Source organism: Camelus ferus, chromosome X, assembly GCF_009834535.1.
Source record: "Camelus ferus isolate YT-003-E chromosome X, BCGSAC_Cfer_1.0, whole genome shotgun sequence".
NCBI lineage: Eukaryota > Metazoa > Chordata > Mammalia > Artiodactyla > Camelidae > Camelus > Camelus ferus.
The window spans coordinates 87,773,832-87,785,684 of record NC_045732.1 but is presented as its reverse complement, the minus strand read 5'-3'; the positions used below and the strand labels follow the sequence as shown (position 1 = coordinate 87,785,684).

Here is an 11,853-nt window from a genome sequence, read left to right as displayed (position 1 = left end):
CCCTTGTTGATACTGGTTCTCTAAGGAGGAAAAGGAGACAGAACTAGGCCTCTGGGCACCTGAATGCAACCTTGCCAGCCACCAAACACCTGTTAGATCTGGTTCCCAAGAAATTTTGTAGTTTTGAAATGTATCCTGGTCTTGTTTCTAAGTCATTCCCTTCACTAGGTCTTGAAAAATAAGACAGCCACTTTTAAAATGTGCATAAACCTCCTTGCACTTGAGAGCGTTTCCTTTCACCCTCATGCTTCCTAGAAAATACCAGCTTTCCTAAAAGTCACTACAATGACTATTTTGGACACTCCCACCCCTCTCTATTTCAGGCCCCACAACCTTTGCCAGGCCTGTCTTCTGGTCAGGCCCAGGCTGAGTCCCAGTCAGACTATGGTCAAGGCCTGTTGTCAGTGTGTTTGGCCGATTTGATGATGGATGAATCAACATTGGGCAACCAGGATAATCAAAGTCTGAGAAGATCATTGAATTATCTGACAAAATACCAGGACTGAAATCTACAATATGATCAAGAACATGGGCTTGTTCTCCCAATCAAATCCTGGAACTTGGGAGCAACCTTTGAAGCTGGAAGAGACTAGTTTGGGGACTGATAAAAGGAAATCACTTTACATTGCCAATAGTGTAGGACTAGTTGCCTGCAATAGATTTTAATTCAAATAGGTGCAAGAGTGGCTTTCAGAAATTCCTGAGTGCTGAATGAGGAAACCATGGGCTACCCGGGTTACAAGCCCATTCTCCCAGAGGGGCACGACCAGGGGACATGCTCTCTTGACACAGGCCCTTAGAACGTTGGCCAGAGGCAGAAATTCCGGCAGGACCATTGTGCTGATGGTCAGGGGGTGGGGGGCGGGGGGCGGGGTGCAATTCCCACATTGTCAAGGACCCTGAACCGAATCCAGGCGACCTTGGAAGGTGCTAACCGTCCTCAGTGTCATGTTGCGAAACTGTAGGCCTAGGGATTAGCCCCGTGCCACCTCCTCCTTCCCCGCAATTGCAGTGTCCAGGCTTTGTGAGTCACCCAGACCCTTCGTAATAAGCCCACCGTGGGTGGGGCCGTCTCTCAGTTTCTCGCCCCTTCCCACCCCGACTCGGCTCTCTCGCTCTTCGAGCTCGGCTTTCTTTCAGGCAGAAGCCGCCGCGGCGCCCGCCGCGCTGGGCATGCTCAGAGCTCGGGCGGGCGGTGACCGCCGCCAGGCAGCGCCCGGCCCGCCGCGCGGAGCTAAGGCGCCCGGGTCCCTTTAAATCGAGCCGGCCGGTTGCCAGGCAACGGCGCGGCCCGCGCGGGCGCTGCAGTGCAGAGGCTCTGCTCGGGACCGGCCCGGCCGGGTCGCGGTGGCCAGCGCCGAACCCAGGGCAGCCGCCCAACGCTCGTGACCGGCTCGGGGGAAGAGAGGCCAGGGCCCACCGGACCCCACCCACGCCGCCAGGTACGTCTGCGCCCGGGAAAGCGGGGCTCCGCGGGGCTCGCCCCTCGCCCTCCCTGGGTGACCCGGGGCGGAGGCACCGCGTTCCCCCGCCTTGATCCCCCACTGCGGGTTTCTTCCTCCTTTAGGGCCGGGGCCTGGAGCTGGCGGGCGTTTGGGAGGGAAGGGAACAGGGCGTGGAAGTCGGGGTGTGGACAGAGGAGTGGGGTCAGGCCTCGCCCGCTGCCCTCTCCCCGCCGCCCCGCCAGCCAGGGGGTAGGGACTAGGGAGGTGGACGGGGTCACCTGCGGTGGGGACCGGGGAGGGGGGGCAGCACCCTGACCTGAGCCACCTTCTCTCCACTGGAAGCAGCGGTGGCAGGAGTTTCAGTTAACCATTTACAGAGAAAACCCCCAAACTATGCATGCATAGATACAGCTTTATAGCAAGAATGTGATTTCCATACTAATAGTGCTCAGCCTTTCAGAATTAAGGTGACTCCGTATCTTTTCTTCTAGAAAGAATGATTCCACACTAATAACAAAGAATTGTTGGGAGTAGGAACCGTTCCCAGGGCCCAGTTTTCAATGGTACTTTGCTTTGCTCTCAATATCTGCCAAACAATAGAGGAGCCAGTTTGTCCCGTGAAGTGGACTCTTGGCTCATATGTGAGGACTCTGAAAGATGAAGGCAAAAATCGGGATCACTTCCCTTTTCAATGATTTTTCAAATTCACTGGACTCTGGGGGAGGGAGGCAAGGCCTGGGCTCCAGCCTCTGCTAACGTGGCACTTGGCAAGCTCATTACTAACAAGCATGTTGCTGCTGCCGCCGCCAGTGGCGGCTCGTTTGTTCAATAGGTGCTAAAGGCAAAGAGATACTGTGTTGAATAAGATGCAACCATGATTCTTGCCCCATCTGATATTTGCACCGCTTGGAGAAGGAAGACTTAGTGGGGTAATAGTTGGGAAATTGGGTTGACAAGTTTAAAAGAAAACTTGCTTCAGAGTGTCTGACATCACATTTCAGATAGGCCAAACAGCATTAAGTCTGTCACTTGTCATTTTAAGCTACATCGCAGATATGAACACAGATTTAGGCATTCTGGGTAATTATATTTTCTAATTAAGCTGTGGCATTTTATTTTTCAGCTCAATCTGGAGAAGGAGGACAGTAGCACCCGACAGAAGGTCTTGGATGTCAGTAACTGTAAGTACGGTTGTGCCGCCTGCTATCTTGTTATGGGTGTTTAGAAAGACAGAGAGTAAATCTTCAACCTTTTAATGAGACCATTAATCAGCACTGTCTGTGCACTGTCAAAAAAAAAAAAGCCTCATAAAGTGTCCTGAAGACTTTAGCTGAGCCAAATAAACTTTGAGGGAAAAATAAAAGTCCTTTCCCTAAAATGTCACCTCAAAGAGCCTCATAAACCAGAGGAGAAATTGTAAGTATTTACAAAAACTAAATTAGAACCAAAGTACGGAAATTTCAGGAAGAATATTAAGAATCATTCATTCAACAAATATTTATTGAGGGCTACTATGTGTGAGGCGACAGCAAGGGCTGCAACGATGAGTAAGCTGCCAGGAGGTCACAGCGAATTGGTGAAATAAAACTATGTACGAAATGATGCAGAAGCACAGGGAAAACTCCAAGTGCAGAGTCACCCTCGCTGATCTTCAAACTGGTACCCCAACTGTAATGTTTCTAAGAAGTTGTGGGTGGCTCTGAAAAACACTGCGACATTTGGAAAGTTCATGGGAAAGCAACTGGTGATAAAAATGCAAATATCTTCCGTTGTAGAAAAAAACTACCACTTTTCTGCTTAGATAGAATCCATGTAGCTTTGGAAATTTGGGGACATCAACAACTTACAGATGTAGGGCTACTTCTTCCCTAAAGATGCAGGTGAAATTAATGTAAGATTGTGTAGGTCCCCCTCTACTAACCTTAACAGTACTTACTTTTTTTTTTTCAAACTGACTTTTTCTGACGTCTGATGACTTCAGACTGGCAACTCTGGAGAAGAGTTGGGTTGTTTGACTGGTTTATGTTCCAAAGGAGGGTAAGGAAAACCTAAAAAAGAACAAAACCCATTGTTTACAGTATACTTTATTATTTTAAAATTTTTTGTTGAGGGGAGGTAATTCAGTTATTTATTTATTTATTTTGATGGAGATCCTGGGAATTGAACCCGGGACCTCATGCATGTTAGGCATGTGCTCTGCCACTGAGCTATACTCTCCCCTTCTACAGTATACTTTAAAATTGCTTCCATTTTCATTTTCATTAATTTCTCTTAACCACCTGAAAATAGGTATATTGTCCCTATATTACACGTGAAGAAACTGAGGTTCACAAAAGGTAAGTTTTCACATAGTTCTAACATGAGGGAGCCAAGATATCTGACTCCTTCAGTCTTTCTTTCACCATAGTCCATGCCTAATTCCTTTCTCAAGGAATTAATTCCTTTCCTTTTCCTTCTTCCCTACAATTCTGCATGGTAAAACATGTTTGTTCACTTTCTTTCAGACAGTTTGGGGGAGTCCTCATTTTGGTATTTAATAGTTTTCTGCAAGCCAGTGATTTTTGAAAGGGTGGGGGATGGGGACACTCCCCTGGTGTGGGCAGGTCAGAATCTTCTCAAAGAGAAGGTAATGATGGCAGTATTTTGTGCCTGGAAACAGTGGAAGCAAAAAAAAAAAAAAAAGGTTGAGGACTACTATTTTAAATGAGAACAGATTGGACAATTGAGCAAAGAAATAAAGCCAGTGCCTTTCTTTGTAGCAGACTTTTTTTTTTTTTCCCTATTTTGGCCAAGCAGTTTTTCTGAGGGCTGGGAGAACTGAAACCATCCAAGAGTGATAGGGAAAAGTTCCTGGGCTAGGAAGGGCCTTTTGTGTTCCCCGTACTGCCCCAGAGCTGAGATTAAAAGCCACACCTCTAGTTCAGGAGGGCTGACGGTAGTGACAGAGGGTTGCCCATCACAGGATGGACATGACCTTTTCTAAACATCTGGGATAAAGGACTCTTGCGAGATGGGGAAAAGCCCCTGGAGGTTTCCCAAACTGTTTCCCGGTCCCTGCCTACCCTAGCCTGGAAGAATAATTGCATTTTGCAGACAGGTCTAGATTTACGCAAAAGAGATGGTCCTGAAATTTTGAAATCAAATTCTAATGTAAATGAGATAAGGCAACAGAGAAAAAAGATCTTTGATTTTATGTTATTAAGTTTTCCTAAAGCATGTGATTTAAAGTATGAACATTGTAGAAAACAAATAATTAGATTTCACATATTTGATCACTTATCAATCTTAATATGAGCATTTTCTCCAAGGCCCCATACCTTGAATATGAAAATAAGATGGTTTTGTGGGTTTCTCCTTTCACAATAAGCAGCATATTCATTTCTGGAGCTATTTGAAGACAGATATACATTCACCTGAGATCTTTATGGAACGATTTACCTAAAGATCCAAAATAAGTGATCACTCTGTGCTCAGCTCAACAATTTCATTATGTTACATCATATTACATTATAAATTCATTTTGAGTTTATTTTATCAGTGGTTCCCAAATTCTTTAGGTGAATAGAAACCATTTCCATGAGTCAAGAAATCCCTTGCGGCACCAAAATGTCCTACTACTTTGCCTCTGCAAAAAGAAGAAAGTCACCAGAGGATGAATGGTGATTTTTTTCAGGGAGACACTAACTAGAATCCTCGGGAGTCCATTATTAATTCATGTCAGCCACAAATGGATAGGTGTAGCCATACTATGGATGGCCATGCCTTAACAGTGCAGTCCCAAGGACTTCTGAGGATCACTGGCTCAGAGGACCACTAATGTTATTTTTGTCATATGACTTTATATTGTTTTCCTGTGTCCTGGCTATTTGTTTCTTTAAATTTTTCATTTCTCTTGGACCTCCTTCCCCTACCCTTCAGCCCTTCAATGCCCAATATAGTGTTGGGTAGGCACTTGAAAATAATAAATATTCGCAATTGACCCACTAAAAAGGCATGCTTATACTTTCAGTAATGGCTTTGGTTTGATTTGCCTTATGCTGTGACAAATTACCTAATCAAGTTTATTGAAAGCAAAATGGCTGCCATGCCAGGGCAGAGGAAGAAGTGTCATTGTCTCAAAGCATATTTCTTGCCCTTGCCAGAGAATGCTAATGTCAACCTTGTTCTGTGTAAAAATACAAACAGTGCAATTTGTGAAGAGAAAATGAGACTGGCACCTTTTACCCCCAGTCTGGGCTTTGCCCTCCTCTGTGACTAGATTTGGGAACAAGACCTTAAAGGATATCTTGCCAATGAAAGAGAAGAAAGAAAGAAAGGACGGGAAAGAAAGGAGCAGCTCAGAGACCCTTTGACCCTGCCCTGTGTAAGCCATGGGAGGGAAATTCCAAAAGGCTTTTCAAACCTTTCTCTTTCTGTCCTTTGATATGTGACATGGAATTCTCCTTACCCTCCCCTCTTCATTTTTCCTCTCTCCTTTTGTGGCCTTTTAAAAATACCTAAGCTCTGAAAGTAGTGGGTTGTTTTCTTTCAATCTGTGGAATGAAACCTAGCAGAAGAATAAAGAGGAATTTTAGAACAAGCACTGACCTGGGAGACAGGGTCTCAGTTTTACCACTACAGGCTGTGTGGACTTGGACAAGTCACTTAACTTCTCTGAGTCTCAGTTATAAAATAAGTGGACTCTTCTCAGTTCTGTGAAAAGCATTGGCTATATCAGAAAATTGTACAGAGGCTCACGGAAGAAAGGTAGTGACACTGAAAAATATATATATAACTTTTCACAAGAAATTTATAGGAGGTTTGGAGATAGGAGTCACTTTTTCAAGGTGCAAAATTATTAATTTTCCATTTTAATCTTTCTCTATACCCAGATCTCAGGCTTGTCATTGTTGCTGTCTCCAGTTATAAAGTGGCCTCACCTTACTTGCCCCTCTGCAAACCTCCTTCCTGATCAGTCTCACCAGTGCCTCTCATCCAGAATTAGATAGAAAGAATAGTCATCTCTCTCCCCTTGCTACCTGAGAGCACTTTTAAACTTTGACAGAATCATCTGGTAAAAATTTGACCGCTAAAAAATGTGACTGGCATTTAGCCTCACCATGCTTTTCTCTTTCCTCTGTTCCTTTCCTTTATGATCACGGTAATCACTCTCAGTCGTTTGCATTTGTATTTCTAGAGAGGAGAGAAAGCAGGATTGTGATCATCTTCCTCTTTAAGGACAGATAGATCATTGATGCTTCTGGATGGTGACTAATAGAGTGATAAAGTCAGAAAGGATAGTTTCAAGAGAAAGGAGATGCTGCTGCAATGGGAAATACACATCATGAACTGCCAGTCTTGGCTTCCTACCGTGGTCCGATTGACTCAACTCAAAGCTTGGTTTATGGCTTTGGAACCAGTCATTTTAACACCTTCACTGAATATGTGTACCTTTCCTTTTCCTCAAAGCCAAATAATTGTCAGTGGGGATGGACCCATGGGGATAGTGAGGTTTTTCCCTCTTCTTCTGTGGGAGGGAGTCAGGCATGTTCAGTACATGTAGGTATCAAGTTTATTCTCTATTGTCCATAGCAAGAAAAATGTGTTAGCATTTAAACTATAGTTGTTAAAAAGAAAATGATAGATAATATACCAAAAAGTGTTTATCTCAGGGCTGTGGGTATGAGATTCCTTTTGTGTGTGTGTGTGCTTTTCGGTATTTTACCAAAATCTGCAGATCTGTTAGTATCTTTATATAATATAAAATAAATGTATATTAAATAACATAATATTGCATTTGTAATATTTAATAATATTAGAGAAAATATTAATTAAAAAAGGAACACAAACTGCCATTTTTTCTGTTGCCGAGATAAAACTGCATTTGGGTGCGTGGGAAAAATAGATGCAGGCATACTTTGATTTTTCTCAGTGGTGATGCTACAAATATATTACAGCAAATTTATGTGTAAAATGGATAAAGTGACCCCCTCCTTCTTCCCACCCTTTGGCAGTAACTGCAGTTACCGGTTTGGTGCTTTCAGATGCCAGTGGCCCTTCAGTGTGTTGTTTGGGTCCTTCTTTCTCCCTTCACTCAAAAATAGTTTCTTATCAAATATTTTGGTGCTTTAGGAAATCTGTATGTTATGGACTCTCTTTGAATAGGGAAAACTCTTTTGGAAACAAAATAAATAGCCTCTAATTTTTATAAATTTAGAAAGCTGGTTGTGGTTTAGTATGCTACGTTGTCACCTTAAAACTATACTTGCAGTCAGGATCTCGAGAAAAGCACATTTGGTGGCATTCATATTTTCAATTGTTGACATTCGGTTCTCATCACGAAATTGCTGTCAAAACGGATAGAATTCTGTCCACTTGGCAGTCTTGCCTAGAAGCAAAGCCCAAGACTGGAATAGCAGGAATTTACAGGTCAAGACAGAAGGGCGTTTGGCAGAGTTAGTCATAAGGAAGTCTGCATGGTATACTTTACCTAAAGCGGCTCACATTGCATTAAGCCCTGATGTTTTAGTCACTTTAAAGAGTGAATAAACAGTAGTCCAACCGAAGAGAACCAGAAAAAAAAAATCAAGCACTTTGGAAACAAGTTTAACTTACTAACATTAACCTATTAATTTAAAATCACTTTTACTATTTTGAAGCAGTCTGTTTTCATGTTGTTTTCCCATAGAATTATTTTCTCTACCCACAATAAATAGCCAAGTTTTCCCGTTTATTGGTTCTGTTTCATAGGATCAGAGAATTTTAAGGCTGGAGGAGTCTGTAGAACTTAGCTAGTTTAGCCCTTTCCATTTATAAATGAAGGAGCTGAGGCCCTACTCACTCAGCGAGTTAGAGGGAGAGCCAGCCCTCAAATATTTAGGTTCTTTCACCCAGGAGCCAGGATTCTTAGTTCTTTCCACTACACCAGCTGCCAGTGTCAATATGTGCCTTGATTTTAAATTTTGTTTTTCAGGAATTGGAAGAGGTGCCTGAAGAAATGGATGCTAGAAGAAAACACTGGAAGGAGAATGTGTTAGCTCCTCTTTTCAGTGCACAGGATATTCTAGATGAGGCTTCTCAGCTTGACTCTTCTTCTGAACAAATGACCTTAGATAAGGCCAAGAGAATGGAAGGAATTTTTAATTTGTCGAGTAGAAAGTTTCAAGAAGAGAATAAATGTAAAAGGAAAGAATTTATTTCTCAACTAAATGAAAACGAACAGGAACCAAATTTAAGAGAAAGAAAGATAAACATTGCAAAGAATGAGGCAGACACAAATTCTGCCTCCTGTGAGTCATCTGACTTGGATGTTGCACCTGAAGAAAGCTTTAATAGCGGGGAAGAGCCTCCTACCTGGGGTACAGAGGAATCATTTACTCCACCACAAAAAGACAAAGAGAAGAAATTCTTTGAAGGAATGTCTCCCAAACTTCGCCTGAGTATTTTGAATGAAGAACTTGAAGTGCTTAAGATGAAATGCAGAAAAATAGAAGAGGAATTCGAAAATGCAGAAAAAGAACTTTTGAACTCCAAAAAAGAAGTCTCCACAAAACCCCTAAAGTCTAAAGAAGCAGGGGTGGAAACTTCCAAGAAAGACTGGGAACTTCAAGCTTTAAGAAATGACCTCTCTGAAAAAGCAACAAATGTCAAAAACTTAACAGAAGAGCTCGAGCAAGCCAAAGAAGTCATCCACAAGTTGAGCCTTGAGAACAAAGATTTAAAAGAAGCTGTTAAGAAGTTAAAGAGGCAAACTGAGGTCGGAAATGTACTCCTTAAGGAGGAAATGAAATTGTATTATGAATTAGAAATGGAAAAGATCCGAGGAGAGCTCAGTGCCATCAAGAGTGAACTGAAGGCTGAGAAGACCCTACAAGCAAGAAATAACAGAGCCCTGGAGTTGCTTAGGAAACATTTTGCTTCTGTATCGTCATCAAATAATCCTGACAGCTTGATGGGGGATTTTTTTAAAACTTAAAAATAAAATAAAATAAAATACACCTTTCATTAGGCAAATCACTGAGCCAAATCAGTGTTTCTGGTGCTTTCTTTGTGTGCAACTTAAAACGTGTGTAATGGGATATAATTTCCTTCTTTGGTAAATCAGGATATCTGTAAAAGGTGTAGATGTTAACTTCAAAGCTTCTGTTTTCTCTTTCTAGTGAATTTCTTGCCAGAATCCAAACAGAAATGAAGCTTCAGCTATCTTTTTTAAATATATATTTCACTCAAAAACATGTAGTGATTCACCAGATCATCAATGAATACAAATCCACAACCATTTTGTGATCTGTGAGCAATATGTCCTTGACACGTGAATATTCTTCCATCTGGGTTTGTTGATATTAACAATAAAAATCTCATTCATGTATATAAGCATAACATGTGTGTGGGTCTTAAAGCTGCCCATTCAGACTCAGTGGGATACTAGAAATGTATCTGCTTTCTCTGAGATCTAACCTCAACTACGCACATATTAACATCTCCCCAAAAATGCAGTTTATTCCTCCCCTCTGCTTTCCCCAGGCTTTTTGCCTTGACCTGGCCATGGTTCCCATAGACTAGAAGACTTTGAGACATGGCTGTGACCTTCTCTAGAGCCCTGATTTTGTCAGCAGTGGGTTTTGCGTTTCCTTATGTTGACCAGCAAGGGGCGTTGTTGACACAGTTCTTCTGAAATTCTACCAGGGGAAATTCTACCAGGGGAAAATGTAGAAGCTTCCTGTCCCGTTTACATCACCAGCTGGCAGGGACTGGAGTGAAAGGTGTTGGATGTCATCTAGGTAAGCTGTTAGCTGGCTTGATTTATACAGGAATCCAGCCCTGTAAAGAGCCCGGGCAGTGACAATTTCTTTTATACTTACTCAGGCCCTTGGTGGAAACTATGGGCCAATTGACTGTGCATTTGTTTGTATCAATCAACAAGATTTTTTTGTAATTGGAGCTCTATTTGTATGGTATTTTTAAGTCCAATGAACCAAATGTAACTACAGACTGTGAAGGTGGAATACAATGGTAAGGGTTTAGGTATTTTCCCTGATGGAAAATGCCCAAACTGGGACTCTAGACACTTGGGTTCTAGGACCTGCTTTGTTATTAACTAGCTAATTAACCTTCTAGGCCTAAAAGTCCTTGTCTATAAAATGAGGGAGTAGATCTATCATCCAAATTCTGTTCAATTCAATGTTCTGTGATTTCACCACAGTGCTTTTAATCACAAATGTAACTACCTGTGAGGAAGTACAACTCCCATGGCATTGGACGTGTTCAGTTCTAATACTTCGGGGGACCTGCTTTGCCGGCCCCCTCCTTTCAAAGGAAATATACAACAACTTCTTTTTTTTTTTTTCACACTTTGAGCATCTCCAAATACTGTGTCAATAATAAATCAGGAGAAAGGGAGTACTTGAGGTTATTTCTTCTCCGTTCTCGTTTCCTTTTTGTTCTTTAAGGTCAGGAAAGGCACTGAATGGAGACGAACTAGGCTGACATGGAGCTGAGCAGGGCTTGCCCAGCCTGGGAAGATTGGACTAAATTGGAAGATGATAATCTTTGGAGCTTTCTGACTTAGTCCTGATGACTTCACCCAGAAGCTGGCAGCCTACTCAAAGAGGAAGGTGACTTTCAGGTTTTCGATGGTCACTGCTTCCCACCAAGAGTCCAGGCACAAAAGCAGACTAGGAAGTCTTTGCCCTGTTTGACTCTCCTCCCCATCACCCCGTTAAAAATGACCCCTTTGTCCTTGCCCCAGAAGGACCTTCAGTCCCTGACTGCTAGTGTGCGGAGCAGCTTACACATTTAAAATATTTCACAAATTGTATTAAGCTACTAGGCTCAATCCTCTTAGTATATTTCAATTTTTAAAAAGGAGCTTTTACTCCAGGAGAATTTCTATCAACCAACCACACATCTAAAGTCTTCAGTGACAACTTGGTTTATCTTGCATGAGTGTGTGTGTGTGTGTGTGTGTGTGTGTGCGCGCTCATGCTTGAGGGGAGGGGAAGGAGTGTGGTGGAGGGAGGTGCAGAAAAGATAAGTGCACGGATTAGCCCAGCTCTCAGGTTGGGGGGTGTATTTCCAGGATGGAACTAAAACACAGGCTCCTGATGAGACAGCCTGGGATGCTGGGCCCCAGCAAGGCCCTCCATGTGGAAAGGACCTAGAGAAAGCCAAGATCCAGACACTCTCCAGGGAGCCAGTATACAATCACTAAGTCCAGAGGGCCAAGGAGAGCCAACATTTTGGAGCTGGGAAGGGATCACATCTTTTGATGCTTTTACTTTTAAAAGCAGGGCCGCAACAAACTGGGAGAAAGCCGAGCAGTTGCTGTCCGTCTTCATGGGCAGATGGGAACAGCAGTGGGTTGAACTGCTTAAAGACCCAGAATCCAGGCAGACGCAAATGCTCTGTCCCATTGTCTCTACAGTCATAC

The 11,853-nt window shown here is 42.9% G+C and overlaps 1 protein-coding gene across 2 annotated transcripts; it reads left to right on the top strand.

Moving 5' to 3' along the window:
* The first annotated feature begins 1,121 nt into the window (after positions 1 to 1,121).
* Positions 1,122 to 9,450, top strand: CCDC160 (coiled-coil domain containing 160). Of its 2 annotated transcripts, none has more exons than XM_032474517.1 (3): positions 1,122 to 1,442; positions 2,569 to 2,626; positions 8,398 to 9,450. In XM_032474517.1, the coding sequence occupies exons 2-3, from the start codon at positions 2,615 to 2,617 to the stop codon at positions 9,397 to 9,399; spliced, it is 1,014 nt and encodes a 337-aa protein (XP_032330408.1). In that variant the 5' UTR covers positions 1,122 to 1,442; positions 2,569 to 2,614; the 3' UTR covers positions 9,400 to 9,450. The 2 variants fall into 2 exon arrangements, with proteins under 2 accessions (XP_032330408.1, XP_032330409.1); XM_032474518.1 differs by lacking the exon at positions 1,122 to 1,442 and adding an exon at positions 1,990 to 2,008.
* The last annotated feature ends 2,403 nt before the right edge of the window (positions 9,451 to 11,853 follow it).